General features: G+C 43.0%; 1 protein-coding gene across 1 annotated transcript in view; it reads left to right on the forward strand.

The window, feature by feature from the left end:
• The first annotated feature begins 19,776 nt into the window (after positions 1–19,776).
• Positions 19,777–23,234, forward strand: part of ECE1 (endothelin converting enzyme 1) — a 43,633-nt gene continuing 40,175 nt past the window's right edge. The window contains exon 1 of the mRNA XM_075605877.1: positions 19,777–19,938. Within this exon, the coding sequence (XP_075461992.1) occupies positions 19,936–19,938 (3 nt within the window). The 5' untranslated portion in view covers positions 19,777–19,935. The remainder of the gene's footprint in view (positions 19,939–23,234) is intronic.

Raw genomic sequence — 23,234 nt, forward strand, 5'->3', positions numbered from 1 at the left:
GGATCACCCCTGGCGGACCCTCGTGCGAGGAAACACCGGATCAGATGGGATCACCAAGCGGCAGATCCTTGTCGAAGTTGCTTGCAGGCCCGAGTGCAGGAGCGCTCGGCAGGTACCTTCCTAAGTGCACCAACGTATCCTATACATATTATAATTACACATAGTGGCAGCGCTGACCACGGGACAAAGGGGTTAGGCTGTGGACACGGTGTGGGGATACACGGTCGTGGCTAGGTACACTCCTAGTGGAGTGAAAGACACTTTGGGACTGCGTTATAGACTGTGGAGTTACCCCCTAGGGTGTATTATTTCCTGCATATATATAAACTGGTTATATACATCCTCGTGTATGTACTTATTGTATATGTGTGTCCTGTGTAGGCAACCTTCTACATTTCTAGAACCCTGCACAGGTGTAGGCGCTGAAACCGAGAACGTTCCAGAGGATTCACCCCAGGCTCTCACTGGCGGAGGCTCAGACCTCTTGTGAGCTGACAGGTATACTGCACCACACCTGGTAACACACAGGTTTCCACCCATACACACTGTATCTGTGATTGGGATAGAGGGAATACCCGTTACATAAGGAACCCCAGCCCTCTCTAATAGCATGTCTGAGATTAGATGCATTGTAAATGTAGCCATGCCATCTGTGGCTACTAGCTTGCTTCCCTCCTGGCAGTAAGTCCTGGTATAAGCAGTAGTCATCATGGGGTGTTCCCCTTCACCTTTGGTGCTGCACTTGAGAGACTTCCTGTTGTAGCTTTGAAAACGGGGTGCCTGCCTTCTGGCTGTACTTAAGGGCAGGACCGCCCTAAATTTGGTTAGGTTGTTCCTTCACACGTCTGGGAGCCTGAGATTGGGGCTACCCATGTGCTCTTCCCTGCTAGGAGGAGTGAGTGTGATTATACCTCTGCCTCCGCTAGGGAGGTGGGGAAGAGCTAGGACGGCTGCAGGTGCCCTTGGCCTGTAGTGACGGTCCAGGGACCATCTCCAGTGTGAGCTGTTCTAACGAGACTGTATCTGGCAGAAGACTGCTACGTAGCTGTTGTGTTACTGCAACCCTCAACCCTGGAACCACAACCCTCTCTATTAGCTCGTCTGAGATCAGATGCATTGTAAGGAACCCCAACCCTCTCTAATAGCACGTCAGAGATCAGGTGCATTGTAAGGAACCCCAACCCTCTCTAATAGCGCGTCTGAGATCAGATGCATTGTAAGAAACCCCAACCTTCTCTAATAGTGCGTCTGAGATCAGATGCATTGTAAGAAACCCCAACCCTCTCTAATAGCGCGTCTGAGATCAGGTGCATTGTAAGGAACCCCAATCCTCTCCAATAGCGCACCAAAAACAGATCTGAACTGAAATGGCCTGCAAATTGCCCACGTAATCCAAGTGTTCCAAGAACCAGAGTTGAAAAACTCTGATTTATCCTTTGTAAAAAGTAAAAGTGCATATTCCACAGCAAATAAAAAAATTAAATTACAATTAAATGTTGTAGGTGGTAACCGAACAAACACTTATATCCCAGTAAAAATGATTCTTCTGTCAAATGCTTAACATTATAATTGCATTCTAATATGTACTTGTATTATGATGCGCTACCCTCAAAATTATTTTTCTGTTAAAATTATTATTTTCCACAGGAACAGACCGCACCTGCCAAGAAAATGCTTATATCCATGGCCAACATCGAATTTGATCTGTTTTTGATCATGATGATCCGAGCCTGGGTTTAACTTTGTAAATGCATTTTGTTGCTGCCAATCTTCTTATTAAACCCACTAGGCTATTTCTTATTTCTACCTTTATTTTCTATTTATTGTTTAGGTTTCATGTAGTATTCTTGCCAACTTCTCATGGGCTGAATAGCATATTCATTCCCTTTTTTTAAATCCATCTCTTCTAATTTTGTTTATTTTTAAATACTTTGGCCTCTTTAGACGTTTCTGATCCCTCCTTTGGGTCGAAACAGTTTTTACAGTACTTTCCACTTCATGCTATAGTGGGGTTACCCTATTTGAACAAAGCGGACATACCACAGAGTGGGGGAGGGGGAGTGGGGGGGTATTTTCACCAGTATCTACCAACTCGCGTTTTATTAATGTGTTATATGTGCTGTGCACTACATCGTCTATATTGAGGATCTATAAGAAATGGTTATATAGCCTCAAAAGTGAAGATTAATTATTTAAACTTTTTGTACTTATTTATTATCATTTCCATACTCCCTTTGTGCTGCCTTTCGTGTCCGATCTGTGGCTGGGCTGCCACAAGAGGTGGAACTCCATTGGAAATAATGCTTCATTTCCGTTTTCCATCGGTTTTAAAGCTGCAGTTCAAGCAATATCCTACATGTGTTTTGTTTTTTTGTTTGTTTTTTTTAAATAAATCTGTTCTGTACTATGAGAAAATACTTGTAGCATTTTTTTGTAAAAAAAAAATGTAAAGACATTTTTAATGTATTCTAATGTAACAAGCATTTTTTTTTCTAAAGCAACCATTTACAAAGTCACATCCCCTTCCTCTACTGAGACAGGCTCTGGTAAACCCCTTTTTTCCCCTATCTCTAGCAGTGCACCAATTGTATCTAGTGCCTGCCTGGTCACATGATCTTCCACACAGAACTTTGCATCTTGGGTATCCTTCTGCAGCCCTAACAGTGATATAAAGAACCCCGAGCCGAATCTTCGCCGATCGATTACAGGAGAACGGATCGATCGGCATCTTAGCTAATCACTTGTCAGTGTGCAGATTGTATTGATGCACATATTGAATGGAATTTTATTTTATTTTTTTAAACGGCAGCTTGAACTGGAAATGCAAGATAATCAGTCGGTGGTGGTATAACATTCACCTGAAACCGGAATCCCAATGTATGTTTTGTCTCACGCATTTATCCCCCTCAGACTACAACCTCTCCCTCCTGCCCACGCGACCCACCCAGCCCCCCGGCTCGCTGTTTCCTTTTTCTGACTCCTGCCAAATCACAGGCTCCCTGGTTCGGGCGCGTTTTCCTCTAGACGTCATCTTCCTTTTCTCTTGTTTCTCACTCCCTCCGCTTGAGATCGTGCGCACGTTCAGTACATCACAGACCTAAACCGCATCAGAGGGGAGGCTGATGTGATGACGTGTTCTTCCACGGGGTGGAGAGCGCGTGAACTCGCCGGTGACATCACATTCACCGTGCTCCACAATAATACAAAAATAATAATGGCAAAAATTCCTGGACTTTTAGAGTTTTAAACATTCCGGGCTGCGATTTAAGGACCAAAAGGCCGGACATGTCCGGGAAAATACGGGCGTGTGGTGACCCTATGTTATAGCGCTCCAAGGTTTGTAGAACTGCAACTGAACCAATCCTTTGTAAGAAGCACGATGCATAGTGCCGGAGATCCATGCAGATCATGACTTGATCAAGGTCACAGTAAGTGTACAGCGGGGTTTGAAGTAGTGATTAACACAGGACCAATAAAATGTATACAGAAGATACACATACACACACACGCTGCTGTTCTCTCACTCATTTTACACTTTTCCCACCAGGTGGAGCCCTAATGCAACACTGCCGCTAGACATACTGTATACTGTATATCTTTTTGTATAGCGCCATCCATGTGCAGAGCGCTTTCCAGCAGCAATAAAAATAAATGATAAAGGTAAACATTAGGAAAAGGAATCCCTGCCCCCAAGAGGATGGTGATTAGCATATTCTGGAAAATAAACTGTTTTCCAAAGAATGTTCTGTGCATCCCATAGATCAGTGTTTTTAACTTGTTTTGTTAAGAAACCCTATAATTATATTGGGAGATTCTGCGGCACCTCAACCCTCTCTAATAGCGCGTCTGGGATCAGATGCATTGTAAGGAACCCCAACCCTCTCTAATAGCGCGTCTGAGATCAGATGCATTGTAAGGAACCCCAACCCTCTCTAATAGCGCGTCTGAGATCAGATGCATTGTAAGGAACCCCAACACTCTCTAATAGCGCGTCTGAGATCAGATGCATTGTAAGGAACCCCAACCCTCTCTAATAGCAGGTCTAAGATCAGATGCATTGTAAGGAACCCCAACCCTCTCTAATAGCACGTCTGAGATCAGATGCATTGTAAGGAACCCCAACCCTCTCTAATAGCGCGTCTCGGATCAGATGCATTGTAAGGAACCCCAACCCTCTCTAATAGCAGGTCTGAGATCAGATGCATTGTAAGGAACCCCAACCCTCTCTAATAGCGCGTCTCAGATCAGATGCATTGTACTGTAACTTCTTCTTTGTTTGATACCTTTAACAGGTGTTCCCAAAAATCTGGTAGTTGCTGGTTTGTTAGAGCCAAGGCCCGCTCTAACTACAGAGTCCCTGACAGTAGGTGCCTTCCTATAAGACATACGTGGTGGAGCCGTCAGTACTTTGTTAAGTTTTCCATCCGCTTCAATGAGATACCAATGTTTCCGGATCACACGGCTGATTTCAGAACTTGCTGAAGAAAATGTACTCACAAACGGGATCCTGCCAGTGAGGGTATTTGTAAGCCTAGGACGCAAGAGAAATTCTCTGTCTATAGCTGCTACAGACATCTTGACACCTGTTAAAGGTACATTTCCTTGCCTGTCTGGTGCGCTGTGCGGGAGCATCGAAAAATGCTCCTCTTTCACGCACCCACTAACTGGCCATCTACACACCATGAAATACTATACGTCGTGCAATACCGATTCTGTGGTATATTTAATAAAATGCCCTTGTGGCATGGCATACTTTGGGGAAACGACGAGAAAACTAAAAGAACGAGTGAGCCAGCATCAATCTACGATCAGATGTCGGGTACAGGATCAGCCGAGTTCTGCTCACTTTTTACTGGCTGGGCACAGCATTAGTCAACTGCGGGTGCAAGTGATAAATCATGTCCCCAAACCTAGACGTGGGGGGCAATAGGATACTTATCATTAGAAAACGTGAGGCCTTCTGGATCCGCGACTTGGGGACTATGCATCCCCAGGGTCTTAACAGAGACTACGATCTGACGGGACTCTGACTATTAGACTCTTTCTGTTACTATGGAATATTTGTGCAGGTTATTGATTCAGTCATTATGATCTGATGATTGATCATTATGTGATTCAGCCGGGGTGGTCAGCGATGACCTCAGTGATTCGCCCCTATGTCGGGTCATTTTGAGTCTGTGTTCATGGCGAGTTGTTCCGGATCAGCGCACATGTAGGGCTCATAGAGTCTAACCCTGGGTATTCCCGTGTATCTTATTTTTGTGTGTCCTAGAATAGCCACACGTGGTACATATAACATATATATCTTTTTTTTTACACTGGCTCCCCGGTTGGCTTGGCCTTTTACCCTCTTTGAAAGGTGCGGGACTTTAACCCACTTCATGGTGGGTTATTAGGGCGATCTGAGTACCAGCATCCAGTTTGTTGTACTGCTTTGTTGTTGCTACCTGTTCCCTTGTCTCGTTCCCCAGCCCTTATGACTTTCATTTTTTATGCATGTACTGTACTGCAATCGTCATGTACGTGCATAACTGATGTAAATACGGCATTTGTAACAGGCTCTATAGTCTCCCCGCTTGCGTACACCTTCGGTACAGGTAGGGAGCCGGTATTGCTGTTCAGGACGTGCTGACAGGCGCATGCGTGAGCTGTCGTTTGCCTATTGAGCGAAATGTATTTGAGTGCACCCAGTATTTTTTAATATTATATACTGTATAATATATATATATATATATATTACACACACTTTGGTTTACAGAGAAAAATCTGAGGATCGTGTGCTTGTCTTGTTTCCACCAACGCCATTAAAAGGTCATCAGATTTTTTACTGCTCCCCGCGTGCAGAGAACTAGCATGAAACAGATAACAGGGGCCAATGTTTCTTTAGTCCTATTTTGTCCTGCACGGGGCTCTGCCTGTGCCCTTAGGCTAAGGCCCCGGTAACTCCGCTGCACGCGCGCCCGCGAGACTGGCGGCGCGTGCAGCCGATTCCCCGGGCTGCAGGGAGCTGCAGACCAAAAGACAGGGGAGGGCATGACGCGGGAGGGACGGGGGCGCGGCCGTGACTTCACCCGGCAGGTTCGCCCTCATTGGCTGAACCGCCGGGGGCGTGGCTTAGCGCTGCGTCGCAAGTCCTGCTCTCAATTCTATTGAGGGCAGGAGCAACTCGCGCCACAGCGCTGTGGCCTCCCCTCGCAGCGGGCCCGGTGCTATTGAGGGGAGGGCTCTCATCCCTGCAGCGTCCGCCACAGCGGGCGCTGCAGTTGCCAGCGGGGTCCAGGCCTAATGTCCTAATAATCCGATGCTTTGCAGTTACTCAAACACTTTATTCAATACTGAGAGACGGGATAATGGTTAACATTTCATTGGCTTCCATTCACATTCATGGAAGTTAAAATGGAAATCCGCTCTACTTTCCATGAAAAATAAATGTCTCCTTTTAACCATTGAGGAAAATGTGCCTCCCTGGGAAGTTAAAATGGCGCTTGCCGGACATTCATTCAGGTAATAGGTTGTCATGGTAATGGCTGATGCCACTGGTAGGGTTGCCAGGTTTCCAGTATTGAACCGGACTGTCCGGTATTTGGACACTGTCCAGTAAAGAGGTAATACTGGACACATATGTGACCTGGACATAGTGACCTGACCGGCTTGGGAGGCCTGAGCAGGGAGAGAGCAGGGAGAGAGCAGGACTGTTGCTAGGAGGATGGGAAGCTTCCTCTATCCTCATTGGCTGCTGCTGGTTAATGATGCCAATTAGGACATGGTGTCAGGAGCCCGAGGGTGGAGTCAAGGAGAGGCAGAAACAGCATAAAGCGGAGAGGTGCGTGTGAGCATATGTGTGTCCCGAGCGTGTCGCACCTTTCACCAATGTGCTCAGTATTTTTGGAGAAGCCACCTGGCAACCCTAGATGCCAGTGAAATAATAAACTGGTAAATACTCAGCAAAAAAAAAAACATTTTTGAGGAAACATTAAATGTTAACTTGTTGTGCTGGTCCAATTCTACCAGGTTTTGTTATGAATTCATCTTTCTTTGGGGAGGGGGGACGTTGTTTCTTTAATATGCAGCTCTTTCTACATTGAAAGGAAGAGACGGGATTATGGCCATTGCCTCTGGCAAGGGCAAATCTGGTATCAAATGGAGTATAAAGATCACATAACGGTGGTAAATTCCTACCTGCTCCTGGGACCCAGAATACAATCCGGTAACCTCCTCCATTTTTCTGTCTTGGTTAAATGTCCACCTGTTCCCCATTGTGTGCAGTCATGTTAATAGGCTCTATTCTTACCTACTCGTACTCTATTCTGCTTCACAGGCTCATCTTATTGTAATTTTAGTTCCTCTTCTATTACAAATGCATAATAGATGAGGAACTATTCTTCTATTCGTGCAACTGTATTTGATCATTTCCTAATTTTCACATCTTCAGTTGTACTACCATCAACCCTGATGATGTCATTTCCTGTGACGTTCTGATGACAAGCTTCTGACGGTACTAAAAATTGTGCTGGATTGGACCCTGAACCACTGTAGGAGTTGAGGTCAGAAATGGGGAAGAGACCTCCATTCTGGTTTCCGTTGACCCATTAATAAAAATAAAAAAAACAGCCAGGAATGAGGAACTATGGTAGCAAGATCATTGAAAACCCACATTGCACGGTTCCGAACCTTTGCAAAATGTCGTCAAGTACAGGCATACGCCGGTTGAAGGACACTCACTTTAAGTACACTTGCGAGGAAGGACATATCTCCCAATAGCCAAACGGCAGCTCACGCATGCGCCTGTCAGCACGTCCTGAACAGCATTACTGACTCCCTACCTGTACCGAAGCTGTGCGCAAGCGGGGAGACTATAGAGCCTGTTAGAAATGCATTATTTACATCAGTTATGCACGTATATGATGATTGCCGTACAGTACGTGCATCGATAAGTGGGAAAAAGGTAGTGCATCACTTGAAGTACATTTTCACTTTACATACATGCTCCGGTCCCATTGCGTACGTTAATGCGGGGTGTGCCTGTAGAAGTTTCTCTTTAGGTCTGTAAGGGCGAGTGCTTTCCACCCAACTTCAGGCAACAGTCAAGACTGCTTTGTTCTATTTCCAGCCCGGTTTTGCAGCCAAGAGTTTGTGCTGCAGAGATTAAAAGTGCAATCACTTCACACGTCATTGATTAGCTGTTCCTCCTTGCACCAAGATCCAGTTCATGTTGTACTCTGGACATGGAAGTGCGAAGTGCAGCAGATGTGACCACGACTAATGACGAGAGGAAGGTTTCCTTCCTCCGCATACCCCAGATGCACCCTGCTTCCCCTTTTGATAAATGTGTCAGGAAAGTTTCCGCTTTTGATGCCCTCAGTCCCTGTAAACGTTTAGGAACCAGTGTGTCCTAAACCAGCAGTGCCATGTTCTTGCCAACTAATTCCAAGTCAACCTAATGATCCATGACAGTCTTTTTTTTTATTATTACTTCTGATTTTCAATGTTACCAAAACCAGCAAAGTGCAATATGTCTCCATATTTATTCATTTTGGTCCCATAGAGACAGGATGTAACAGGGACTTATCCCTGTTGAAGAAACTATCTTTAAAATCCAGCAGGGATCTGGTTAAGTGCAGCAGGCGATTAACCAGACTCCACCTGGCCAATTAAGTCTGTAAGTAAAGCCTCTTGTTGGAAACAGGAGAGAGATTCCTTAGCTCAGAGAAGCCTGCACACAGACACTGTCTTAAGCACAAAGGCTGTGCTGAGATCATGACATCCAGACACCCAGAAACCTATATTTCCTGGACACAGAGGAACCTGCCAGAGACTGACATGGAGGGCCACCTGCTTAAGGTACCTCCTGAGACTTTGGGGTGATAGGCTGGTGATAGGAATATCCCTCCAGTCCTGCAGATAGGGTCTGGGGAAATAAGTTAGCCCTTACAAAGGGATAGGGGTTTATTTTGTTGTTTTTGTATGTTTTTTTCTGGATAAAGGAACAGGCTCAATAAATCCAAGATATAATTTCACCCTAAAACAGTCTCCATTTGCAATAACTCTGCACACATCTCTTACACAGGGACATTTGTGTTTTATCAACATTGCGAAGAGTTGATGCTCAGTCTCTTTCTTTAGGGGACAGTGCCTCCATGAAGGACAATTCAATCTCAGGTCAGAGGGTTCAGGACTAATGTCTGCATTGTACTAATAAGAGCTGTAAGCTGTAAGACTGCTCATGGTTCGGGCCCATTTAATTGAATGCACTGCCTTGAAGTTAGCACAGCTAGGGAAGAATGGGCTGAAATCTTTTTGCAGATATAGACCTAAGGAAGCTGGCAGAGGCTTCCGGCAGATAACGGGCAGAGGGTAATTACAGGCAGTTCGGTTTATTCTTTTACTTCAGACATCACTGAGCTTCTGATTTCCCCTCTTGCAGTCAGGATGTTATTGTGCAATGGTGTGAGTCATTTTACCTGCATGTACTTCCACTGAACCATGAGAGAAATAATTATTGTTCTGTGAAAGCAGTCTAAGTGCAAGGCACCACATGCACCAGGGCTAGAGTATCACATCCTGGGAGCCTAGAGACAAAAAATCTACCTAACCTCCCTCCCCTCCACTCTCCTCCAAACACTTATTCTGCTAGCCCCGCTTCTTCCTCTAAATTTGAAGCAGCAGTGCCACTTACTCCATTGGATATCGGCAAGCAGTGCAGTAGCCATCCTGGTACGTTCTCAACACCTCGTTAGATAAAGCCACTGTCCCATTTTGTGTGAGTGTGGGACTCCCTCCTTACCAGGCTCAAAAGGAGTGTACATTGAGGTGATGCATTTACACTGCCGTGGTGCTCGGACTCACTCATTACCTTTCTCCGGGTGCTGGACCCGTGCAAGCTGGGCGAGTATGCTAAGAGGTGGTAATGAACGACGCCAGGAGCTCTATTGGTACAAACCAGAGCTTTATTTATTTAATTGATTAGGCTCCACATACAAAGACGTCTGCTTTTTAGACAAAGTGTCAAATAATACTGTCACATACATTCTTCCCTGACAGGTCTCCCTACAATATAGGGAGGTACTGGGCTTGTTACCTTTTGTATTGGTCTGTGTGTGATTGACGTTGCCTCCTTCCCAGCAGGACCCTCGGTATGGATACTCCTATCCTTGGGGACCAGTATCCCGTCATTTGGTCATATCCCTCCTTGTTACTACATATCGGAGTAATTAGGCTTGCATTGAGACTTGTCACTACGGACCAATCCTGTGGTGCTCTGGATCCCTTAAAAAGGGGTGTACAAAAAAACTTCCCCTCTCTCTTCCCCCTCCCCCTGGAGTACCATGCATCTTTTTCGTTCAGGGCTGACTAACAAACTCTGATCACTACTATGGGCTATGATGGGCACGTTCCCCAACTATAAAATAATAGTACATTTACTATATACGTAAATATTACTTACAGTGAGGCTCCTCCACTGTCACTCCTCCAGGGACCAGAGTCTAGAATGTTCTACTTTCACTATATATACCTACTAGGGACATCACTGGTCACGATGTCTACAGAGTAGTTGCTTGAATTATACCCAGTCACTCTATGCCAGGTGACAGACTAGGGGAGTTACACTGCCTGAGACCATATAGTTAACCCTTTAAGGAAATCGTAATCCCAGAAAGGGGTATTCTATCCAGCTTGAAGTTATTTCGAACCCCCCAAAAATCAGCAAACAATCCATGTGTTTACTAAAAGCTCCATCTGGGTCTAAAATGTCAGAAGATCATTACCATAATATGTGAACATCTAGTTTTTTTTTTTTTTTTTAATGCAAAATATAAAAGTGAATCAAGCGCTCTCCCCTCAGCTGGGTTTTCAGAAAACTGGTGGTCCCTTTAAAAAAAAAAAAAAAAAAAAAAAAAGATCAATTGTTTGAGGTCCCTTGAACTTTACAACTTGCATACATTAACAGTGAATAGGGTGAACACGTTTTAGTTGCTGCATTTGCCCTAAAAACGTCACTTCACTGTCGACTGTGACCTCTTAATGGAATCACAATAGTGCTTCAAAGAGTTATTATAAGCTAAACTGTTTAGAATTTAGGCATTGATAAAATCCTCGCCCCCTGGTCAAAATTCCTGGCCGTAATAGCTAGTAATGCCTGGAATTTTTGCCCCCACGCCAATCCAGGGATTTGATTCATTGGCGGGGGGAGGGGGCGAGGGAGCAGAGGGGCAACCTGAGTGGAAGGGGGGCTGGTGTGGAAGGGCTATTGGTAAACCGGCAAGGGGTGGTGGGCCGTTGGTTATTTTATTTGTATTTAATTAAGAAAAAAGAAAAAATAATATCTACAGGGCAGACACTCCTATGTTCAAAGTAGTGAGATTTATCAGCTCAATGTTTCGGTCCCCACTGGAAGTGTGTGTGTGTCCTATAATAGTTACAATCCCCTAAAGACAGGGAATTACTGGCCAATATTGTTTATTATTTATTTATTTATAAAATATTTTACCAGGAAGTAATACATTGAGAGTTACCTCTCGTTTTCAAGTATGTCCTGGGCACAGAGTTAAGACAAATAATACATGTTGACAATATTGCCCTGGTGGGTTGAACCCCTGCACCCTGGGCATTAATGGTCAGTAATGCCCTGCCCTTCGGGGATTAATACTTAAATATTGCATGCAAACGTTTTCATATAGATGTGTGTGGGATGCTTTTAAAACCTCACAGGACTCTTCTGCAGTACAGGAAACCGCTGTACATGTGATCACTCTCTTGCTGATTTAATAGTAGGTTGTGATACATTTTAATCTATTCATGGGGGTAGGGAGTCAAGTGAAAGGGGTGGTAATTTAGCACAGTCCTTAACCTGCCTTCCTCTACCAATGGAAACAAAAAAAATCATTGTCCCTATTAAAGACACAATTCAAGCGGCACTTTAAAGGAAAAAGAAATGTAATCTATGCAGCCTTTGATTGATTACTTTTTATTGAAAACTAATTACCTAAGCTGCAGATCGATTCGTTCTGTTGTATGTATGTATGTAAGTCTTTATTTATATAGCGCCAATAATGTACATAGCGCTTTACAGCAGTAATACACGTGACAATCATGTAAATAAATAATACAAATAACACATCATGGGAATAAGTGCTTCAGACATAAAAGTAAACATTTAGGAAAAGGAGTCCCTGCTCCGAAGAGCTTACAATCTAATTGGTAAGTAGGAAGGTCGTACAGAGACAGTAGGAGGGCATTCTGGTAAGTGCATCTGCAAGGGGACAAGCTTTATGTATCATGTGTATAGTATTAGCCGCAGAGCTACTCATATGCTTCTTTAAGCAGGTGATCCTGCTGTGATCGATCAGCAAAGATCCTGTTTCCTAGGGTTTACTAAATTGCTGCCACTCCGTTTAAATCGATCCTTCAGTCAGCTAACTCAGCAGCTACAATGCATTCTTATATTACTAAGGTAACATTATCTGTTGTTACCGTTTGCAGCTCAAACTGCTGGGAACATTGGCAACAAATGATCACAAACAGGAAAGTACAAAGATCTTGCACTGCTGGGGAGGTGGGCTAAAACATGCTTTAGAAATCAAAGGATGCTCAGTATATTAAAACTCCTTAAAAATGGTATTAAAGCAGCAAATGGGAAATCTTATATGTTTTTTTTTGTTTTTTTTTTTTAATAAATCCGTTCTCTAGTATTAGATAATAGTGACCTGTTTTTTGTTTGTTTGTTATTTATTCACCGATTAATGCCATTTAAATTAGTTTTAAAGTGTCCTTTGATTTCTATAGCAGGTTTTAATCCACCTCCCAAGCAGTGCAAGATATTTGCAACATTTTTGGGATAATTTGTTGCAAATATTCCCAGCAGTTTGAGCTGCAAACTGTAACAATAGATAATGTTACCGTAGTAATATAATCTTATTAACATAAGGATATATGGTAGCTGCTGAGTTACACTGACTGAAGCAGATTTTAGGCGAACAATCACAATTTTTACAGATTTATAACAGGAGCACCAAAACGATTGCCAGGTTAGGTAAGAAGGTAGAATAATACATTGTCACGCGCTTTACATATACAAATAATGTTAAAAGAAAAAAAGTTGGGAAGTAGTATTGCTGCTTTAAGAGTTGAATTTTAAAAAAATGTAGTAAGTATCCTCTAATTACAACAGAAATGACTTATTTCAAATAAAAATAAAAAACCATGCAGGAAATAGCATGACTTGCTCCTTTAAATGCAGCCACGCGCGCTAATGTTCAGCCTGCACTTTCCCCCTCAAATGAGCACTGATGTGGAAAACAAATCTCATAAGGCCAAACAGACTAGAACCACATGGCATATACTCAATTATTGATGGGAACAGGAGTCCTGCACATTGTAAGGAGAGCTATAAGCTGCAGCTTTAGAATGTTCACCCCACACAATGAGCTGCACATCCCTCCTCCTCCTCTTATATAAAGGGTGTCTTTACATAAGCAAACTACATAAACTATGCAAGCTGTTCCACTAGACGAGATATGTTTTAAGGATATTTTTACAACCCATTAGCAGTTATTCTAATATATTAAAGCTGCAGTTCAAGCTGCCGTTTTAATATATATATATATATATATATATATATATATATTTTCCCCATTCAATATTTGCATCAATACAATCTGCACACTGACAAGTTATTAGCTAAGCTGCAGATCGATCCGTTCTCCTGTAATCGATCGCTTGCTCTGGGTTATTTAATTCAGTTCTTGCACGGCATTTTGGGCAATGTAGTTTCTAGAATATGATTGACTGGACAGTTACTAGATACAATTGGTGCACTGCTAGAGAGAGGGCGGGGCTCAAGAGCCAGAGCCTATCGGAAGGGGAAGGGGCTGTCACTTTGGAAATGCTTCCTACATTAGAAACATTAAAAATGTCTTTAAAACATTTTTTTTTTTAATGCTACAAATATTTTCTCATAGTACAGAACTGATTTATTTAAAAAAAAAAACACACACACACACACATGTAGGATATTGCTTGAACTGCAGCTTTAATTATTTTGTTGCCAGTAGGGCCCACACGCTGCATTGTTGAAGAGATTTCAATTTCTTTGTGCATTCATTTAGAATTTGATAAAGTATTGGTTGCAAAATATTAGTTGAACACCTCAGTGGTGAGGAGAGGTATGCAAGAGGATGGAGTTATAATATCGTTGCTAGTGCCCACATCTGGTTTAGTACCACTCCCACTCATGCTTCTGACAAGTTTGAGATTGTCAGAACTGCAGAATGAATTAGACCTGCGCAGGTTGTTTCTGCTTCTGGTTAATGCCTGGCCCCATTTTGATTGGCTTTTCAAACTACTGTGTCCCAGCATGTCTGAGTTAATGGAAAGTGGTAAGTGTGTATATATTCAGCATCTGCCGAAAGGTGTGCAAGGTATGTGCCCGTGTGACTTCAGGGTGGCAGGGCTGATCCATACTGCACATGGAATGCCATTTTTGAGGACGCATTCGAATGTTGCATTGTGATGGAACGTTTCAGCTGCAATTAAGGCTGGATCCCCGGTGGCCGCGGCTGCACCTGCGACGGCGTGTGCGCTGCACACAAGGTACCTCCCCCTATGGGCCATGCCCCAGTCATGGTGTGTGCGCGCGCACAAGCCGCATTGCGCCACCGCCTTGGCCAAAAGACAAGATTTTTGTCTTTTGGCGCAGCAGCCGAGCATTGGCCACGTCATTGGGGCGACTCAGCCAAAGAGGACGAACCAGCCGCGTGATGTCATGGCCACGACCCCACGTCGCCAGGAGTCCACCAGGTCGTGCTTCTGCCGGGAACGAGCACCGCCAGGCTCCCCGTTGCGTGCGTGGCCAGCGCACTGGGCCCTTGGCCTAATAGGGGATATTATACCTGTGATATCCAAACTTTTTGGAAATGTGACTTCATGGGAGGTGACTGTAATGGTAACTGGGTGTGAATGAAGGCTTCTGCTAACATTTCTTTATCTAAAACGGAGATATTTTTTGTAGTTTAAAAAAAAATAACAATTGCAGCTCCCATCGCCTTTCTCCCTTAAAGATCACCCCTTATGTAGCTCAGGGGTGCTCAACTCCAGTTCACAAGCCCTCTCCCCCAACAGGTTAGGTTTTCAGGATATCCCTGCTTCAGCACAGGTGGCTCAATCAGTCCCTGCTTCAGCATAGGTGGCTCAATGAAAGGCTCAGTCATTGACTCAGCCTCTGATTGAGCCACCTGTGCTGAAGCTGAGATATCCTGAAAACCTGACCTGTTGGGGTGGAGGCTTGAGGACTGGAGTTAAGCCCCCTTGTTGTAGCTCACTCACATCTGTAAAATGACAGATGATCACGTTGACGCGTCTCATGTGACTAAAGACACCGATCCTGGCTGTTTTGTCTTGATTAGCATGGCTAACGCTGGAATATTCCATTAATCTATTAATAAAAAAACTGCACAAGCCGCCAATTTATTCCAGCTCAACCCCGCAATTGCCAGCGGAGATCTGCCGGGAGCCAGCATGTCCATGGATGAGACCTTGTTTTTGTTTTGTTTTTCGATCTGGCCGTGTGCTTTTGCAAGAGGTTAACCTGTCACAATGAATGTCTTCTGCACCCTGAGAACGTTTTTTTTTTGTCATCTAGTGATCAATCTCCCGTTTAAACCGTTAATTTGTTGTTGTGCCATATGTATGAAAATAATGTCTGGTTCCCAGGACCTATTTTTAAATTAAATGTTTTTTTCAGGATATCCATATCATTCAGATCTCCCCCTTGGCTGCGACATAATAAAGCAGGTCTGTAACTTTTTTTTTTCTCTCCTGTGAACACAATTAATAGAAAATAATTGCCTGGACTCTTATTCATACCTTTCACTCTATTTAAACTACATACATTTATAAAAAATATATATATATACCAGGAAATAATACATTGAGTTACCTCTCATTTTCAATACTGTGCAGGGCAAATATTGACAATACATTGTTGCACGTTATATTTACAGACATGTCGGGACAATATATGTTATGGGCGTATTTAACATATGATTAGATGTAGCAATTCAATAAGTGAGCTAATGGATGTAACCTTGGTGATTATATACATGCCCATAACTACATCAGTGGTTCTCAACTTTCATGGTGACACCCCTAGCAGATATTGAAAATGGATGGGACACCTAATGGATTTTTTGTTTTTCCCTTTCAGGTTAAATTATTTATTATTATTATTTTTTTTTAAATGCTACAAGTATTTTCTCATAGTACAGAACTGATTTATTTAAAAAAAAAATTATTAAAGCGGATCTAAATCACTGCCTTTGAAAATGCCCATGTACAGTATATCTGAGTTTTGGAACCAGGTTCTAATATATACATATATATACATATATATATATATATATATATATATATATATATATATATATATATATATATATATATATACATGCCAAAAGTGGTAACTGTGATCACTTTTAATTGGGAACATGGAATGGGTGGAAAGTAGTTAATGGGGACTCAGGAATCCCAAGTATTGCTGAAATTATACTCCTGGCAGCTAGAAAGTCTATAATGGTGCAATGGGTGAAGTGTGACCCTCCAAACTTGAAAAACGATTAAAACATACCTCACTCAGCTAATGACCTTAGATTAAATGGAAAAGGAAACCAATAAGGAATAAAAAATTGAGAATTTTTTCTACAAACCAGGAACCCTTTATTGACGTGCTGTCACGGAGTGAAAAGGACCGAATATATCAGGCTTTCGCACACACATCCTGTTGCGGCAAATTGCACAAGGTCATAGATGAGGTAAACAGAGGGAGAAAAGAAACAGGTTAAATGGGTATCAAGACAGGAGAACAGTATATCCGAACCTAACGTCTGTAATATGTGTCTGACTAAAGTTATGTTTTGTACATTCTGTGAGTTAATTATTTATTTTCAAAATTGTGTATTTTTTAGTTACGTTTGAGCGTCTGATTTATACTTTTTTTTTTTTTTAATCTTTTTAAAGTATAATTTAAACATGGAAAATTGTAAAGATGTGTTGAAATCTGTCATGTTTACCAGCAATGTTGAAAAACCAATAAAAAGAACAATGAGAAACAAAAACACACATGTAGGATATTGCTTGAACTGCAGCTTTAAAGATGCAATGGGGCATGAGAGATGTTGAGAGCCAGTCAGAAAACCTTTTCCTTAAACAAATCGAATCACACTAAAAGCAAGGATTTGTCTTTTTTTTCTTTTTTGGTGGAATTATGAGCCTTTTAGTAGGGAAGTGTTTGTCAATCCAGAGTTCTCTTTTTCCGTATCGGCTTTCTCCACCCTGCCCTATGTAATGAAGAACCCTACAACTTATCAACTATCTGACTCCACAAGACCGTTCACGGTCCCAAGGTTCAACAAAGAATCCGGTCGCTCCTATTACCGTGCACCCCACAACTGGAACAATCTACCCGAGTCTCTCAAAACCGCCCCCCGGTCTAAATTCCTTCAAAACTAAAGCTGCCTCACATTTGAATCTGGTCTGTAACTGTTACATATGCCCATAAGATATATTGTCTTTAAATATAATGTATAACCCTGTTCATTTAATGTAACCATGTATTGTTATCATAACTCTATGCCCAGGACATACCTGAAAACGAGAGGTAACTCTCAATGTATTACTTCCCGGTAAAACATTTTTTATAAATAAATAAATCTGTTGGCCCAATAAACATGGTCACAATATCTACTCCCTCTCCCTCCTTTTGTTATTTTAATACTGCTTTTCTCAGAGCCAATGAAGATATGGGAGTGGGGGGGGGGAGAACTCTGGCTGTGCGAGCATTTGTTGAACACTGTGACATCTGACAAAAGGGAGTAGCTAGAGGAAATGAAACCTCTTCCAAGTCTCCATGCATCATGTTTACACAGAGGATTGTACCTTGTGGATTAGACAGAACAAAAGTTCATCACTTTAATGGTTGGAAAAATAAAGTGCAACTTCCCAGGTCCCCTCAGGTACCCAGTCCTGAAAGGTTGCACTCTTTGTTTTTAATCATTGGTTAGCCACTGAAGGTGTCCGTTCCATCTTGTTCTCTCATCACTTTTACAACGAACTTTAAAACATGAATAAAAAATACTTGTCCAATTTTTAGATGAAGGCCTCAATCACCCAGATGTCACGTTTACTGGTGTAGCCGTTTGAAGTGGAAGGCTTGCTTCCTTGTGTGCTATTAGCTGTAATACTCTGCTTCTGTGCAAGGCTGTGAAAAGACTGAAAATTGACTCTAGCTTGACCAAATTGGGGATTTAATGAACAGGATGCAAACCATTAACAGCTGACAGTCCAGTCCCAAGCTGTCCAGGAGCACAGTCTCTAGAGCAGGTGTGGCCAACTCTAGTCCTCAAGAGCCCCCAACAGGTCAGGTTTTAAGGATATCCCTGCTTCAGTACAGGTGGCTCAGTCAATGACTGAGCTACCTGTGCTGAAGAAGAGATCCTAAAACCTGACCCGTTGGTAGCCCGTGGACTGGAGTTGGCCACACCTGTTTGAGGTACCTCAAAATGAAAGCTTATTCATTGAACCATGCTGTATTGTATGTCTTTATTTATATAGCACCAAAAGTGTACTCAGCGCTTCACAAAGAATACAGTACAGCGAATTGGAATTATACTTATTATATTATTATGCTGCCTCATATGCTCCCCAAATAGGGGCTGCTCGGTTGGCCAGAGGCACTAGCAGGCCAGTGGGTGATTGACCTGGGCAAGAGGCACTAGCAGGCCAGTGGGTGATTGACCTGGGCCAGAGGCACTAGCAGGCCAGTGGGTGATTGACCTGGGCCAGAGGCACTAGCAAACCAGTGGGTGATTGACCTGGGCCAGAGGCACTAGCAAACCAGTGGGTGATTGACCTGGGGGCTCCGGGATTTTTGTTTCCCACAAGTTCGTAATTAGCCAACAGAAGCTTGTTAAGAGTTCCTGCTGGGCAGGACTATTCCCTTAGTGTCGAAGAGTTAATCCGTTTCAGTCCTGTCTGACTACACTGGCGCCACTATTTTATTTATTTATTATTATTATTATTATTAGTTTGACAATAGTACAGTGGGGTTTTAAGAGGGGAGCTAGTTGTTCATTCTGTTGCTGGGCCCCTCTCCTGGAATGGATTACCTGATACCCTTAAAAGAAACCCCCATTTGTTGTCACAGTGCCTACCCTACATCTGAATGCAGGCTGCTATCCCAGTGCACACTTACCCTGGGCTGCGGGAATATAGTATCAATACATTTTCAGACAGGAAACAGAGCCTGGTGAATATTTTTCTCTTAAACGTATGTCAAAACAGCCCTGCAAAAAAATAATAATAATCGGTTCTTCACTTTTTATAACCATTATATGTGATCAATAAATAAAGTGTTACAATTCAGATAATAGGACTAGTGGTTGGGATATTTGTCTTGAAAGGTGCACACTCTTTTGAAATTATTATTATAATTATTATTATTAATTATTCTGATCGTTTATTTGTAAATGATAAAAGTGATCCTCTCTCCCCCTCCATTTCCCAGCAGGAGTTTGATGAGAAATGTATGTGTGTTCATTTCATTTTCACATCAGCCAAAGTTCCCCATGGTGATCAGTTACAGGGTTAGCGAAGGGTTAACCATACGTTAGGGGGGGGGAGATTCATTCTCTACTGTAATGATTGGTCGCTCTGGTTCAGCTCCAGCCCCGGCTTCTCTGCTCATAGGCTGTGACAGCTGCCAATCACAGAGGTGGGGGGGAGGAGGAGGAGGCTCCTGCCTGCGCTGCCCTGTGCTTTGAGCAGAGCAGCTTCCTAGAGAAGAGAACACCCTGCTGCATCTAACCAGCTGCTTCCTCTGCCCAGGGGCAGGACACCAACACCCCCCAGCGCCTCAGCAGCCGGACCCTGGGAAGGAGCTGGGTAATGGTGAGTCCCCCCCCCTTTTTTTTTTTTTGGACACTGAACCTCCTGGAATTCACATGTAACCCCAGCATTTCAGGGGCGCCAGGGATCTCTTGTTAAGGATGCATGTCTCCTGGTTATTGACTGGGGGGGGAAGTGTTAGGGGGGCTTGCACACTCAGAGCCTGGGTGGGACTGCTGCTTTGTCTGGGTGAGGAGGTGGTTGGTGTGTTAACACGTGGGTGGCAGCTCTTTCACATCTGCTTTCCCTGGAAGGACGTCACCCACTGGGTGGGGTGTTTTTTTTTTTTTTTTAAGGGGGTATTTTTTTTTTAACGCCCGGGTGACTTTAATTATGACAGAATCAAGGTCTCTAGGGTCATTGGGAGTTATTGCTGCGAATATCTGTGTTCAGCAGCGGTGCTTCTGCTGTATATCAGGAAATAAGCATGTTATTAGTCACAGAATAATTCCCTCCTCCCTTTTTTTTTTAAAAAAAAGGGGTATCTGCTGTTTTATAAATGGACATAAAGTATCTCTTTAAATATTCCTAGTCCTCAAACACCTACTTGCAAGCAGATCTCACATACGGGTTTCTATGCTGAAGCAGAATTACATTGTCGGATGTTCACCATATTGCTTTAAACTTGTCTTTTTTAATCATCTGGTTTTTGTGTAGGGGAGAGGCGGGTGTCTTTCCTAGTCCTGCATTCCCAATGTATCAATTTTAAACCTTACACGAATAGAATAGTTTTTCTAGTTAAGCGGTTTCGTCAGGTTCTCTAACCTCATTGGGGTAGGGGGGTGTTATGAGGTTGTCTTGTTTTTAATTTAACACTTGAAAAGGCTTTTAACACGTGATACAGATGTTACAAAATATACATAACATGTTTATTTTACAAATATATCTGCTTACCCTATGGTAGAGTAATGCTATTTTTGGTACAAAGGATCAATATGCTGGGGTTTCCCCCAATCCAAATTAATTTTTAGAGGATCCTTCAATTAAATTGTTGAAAATAAGATCTATAAAATGTATTCCTTAATCTGTTCTGTAGCGTGTGAAACCCCTAAATGCATTAATTAAAAAAAAAAAAAAACAACCCATCCATGCGGGAACCGGGACATTGCAAAGGCATTAGGCCCAGTAACAAACCTTGCACCCTCCCCAGCGCCGGTATTGTGCCCAGTAACAAACCTTGCACCCTCCCCAGCGCCGGTATTGTGCCCAGTAACAAACCTTGCACCCTCCCCAGTGCCGGTATTGTGCCCAGTAACAAACCTTGCACCCTCCCCAGCGCCGGTATTGTGCCCAGTAACAAACCTTGCGCCCTCCCCAGCGCCGGTATTGTGCCCGGTAACAAACCTTGCACCCTCCCCAGTGCCGCTATTGGGCCCCGTAACAAACACCTTTGCGTCCTCCCCAGCGCCGGCATTGTGCCCAGTAACAAACCTTGCGCCTCCTCTGAACCGATAAGGATTCTGGAACTTTGGACTGCAACAAAATAATTTCCAGGAGGACGGGTCCCTACTTAACCTCTTGGCTGTCAAAAGGTCATTGCAGCCCTCCCTGGCAGAAAAGGTTTAAGTGGTACTGGATCACTCACTGATGCTTTTTATGGCCTTTTTGGTACATGGCCTGTTAGACCAGAGTTGTTACAAGCTGTTAACGCAATAATACGGGTTTTAACAAATTATGTGTAGTAATGTCGTCATGTGTTTTGTTTTTGTTTTTTTTGTATCACTATTTTACAAGCTCCCGGGAGTAAACCTTCCCTCTTTTGCAGCTTTGTGATAATGAGCATGTTCTGAGCATGTACGTTTTCGTAGGAAATTAATTTCTCTGGCAGCCAGGGGGTTAAGCATTTATTCTATTCGTATTCTATTAGTATATTGTACAACCACATAATGTTTAGTAATGGGCAATAAAAAAAAAAATACCATCTGTAGCAAAAGATATACAATATAATTTTTCAAACAAATTAAAATGTTTACTTAGATAATTTAGCAAATAACAATGTATACACTGGCGCTCTAGCATTCACTTCTGGGAATCCAACTTTCGTTTGCGTTTCGGATGTTTCCTGCAACACTGATTATTCAGCCAGGATAAACCCTCGCTTCACCATATGGCATGTTAACGGGGGAACTTATCAGAGGCTCAGCATCGTGTATAAAGGAAGTTTGCACAGAAGCCTGGGGCCTTAACGTCTCCCTGCAAAGTTTAACATAGGAACATTAAATAAAAATACCACCTGTGGTGCATTGCATGTCTAACAGGTATGGATGAGAAGTAGAGTGACACACTGCTCTTCTTTACCCAGAATCACTGGCAGCAGTGGAAGGACTGTTTGCTAAGCGCTAATGGGGAAGTACAGGGTTTCAGACCTGTCTGAGACATGCAAACACACCAAGTGTATTTTTTTTAATTTGCTTTATGGTGAAGGATTTTTGGCTGTTTTATTTTTTTACATTTTTTATTTATATATGCAACAACTTTTTTTTTTTGTATGTCTGGTTATACATTGGGACATAAAAAAGGTGTAAGCCGCAAACCATATTTGTTCTTCTAGTGGTATCCATCACAACGTTCAGTGATGCTCTCTGTACCTTGCACCCCAGCCTTTGACGAAGCCTTTGCCAGCATGGTTCCATAGCACAGCAGGGCGCAAACTGGGGGGGGGTGCTAGATTTTCAGGGGGAGGGGGGTGAAGAGCGTGGCAGTTATAGAGGTCCCGTGCTCTCCACCCAGGCACTTTAATTAATTGCCGGGGGACCGCGCGAGGCCTCAATAATACACTCGCCTTCCCTGCCAGCGACTAGTCGTCCTGGTAACCTGGCGTCATTTGGGTCACGTTACCATGGCGACGTGACGTCACATGACCCGCATGTCATTTTGACACCGGGGTCGAGCAAGGGGGTGCGAGACACAGAGGAGCGCAGGCATGGGTGCGCACGGGGAAAAGTATGGGCGCACAGGCTCTCGCACGTAGGCACATATTTATTAAGCAGTGCTATGCTATAAGATGCCTTCTGGTGCCAGAAAACCAGTGGCAGGTGTTTTATGCCATAACACCGCTAGACTGTCCAAGTTTTACTTTAATTTTATTGTTCCCCCCTAGTTTGGCTTGTTTTGTTCTTCTTGAAATCGCCTAGGTTTTTGGTTTAGGAGAAATATTCATATTTTATTTGTTTGTGTGTGTGTGTGTTTCACATTTATTATTTTGGCGTTGCATTACTTAAATTTTTTTTAATAACCTTAATTTACAGCATTGAGGTAACATTGTTTGGTGAGGTCTATTTATTGTAAAAGCTGTTCTT

Source organism: Ascaphus truei, chromosome 6, assembly GCF_040206685.1.
Source record: "Ascaphus truei isolate aAscTru1 chromosome 6, aAscTru1.hap1, whole genome shotgun sequence".
In the NCBI taxonomy this organism is placed as follows: Eukaryota; Metazoa; Chordata; class Amphibia; order Anura; family Ascaphidae; genus Ascaphus; species Ascaphus truei.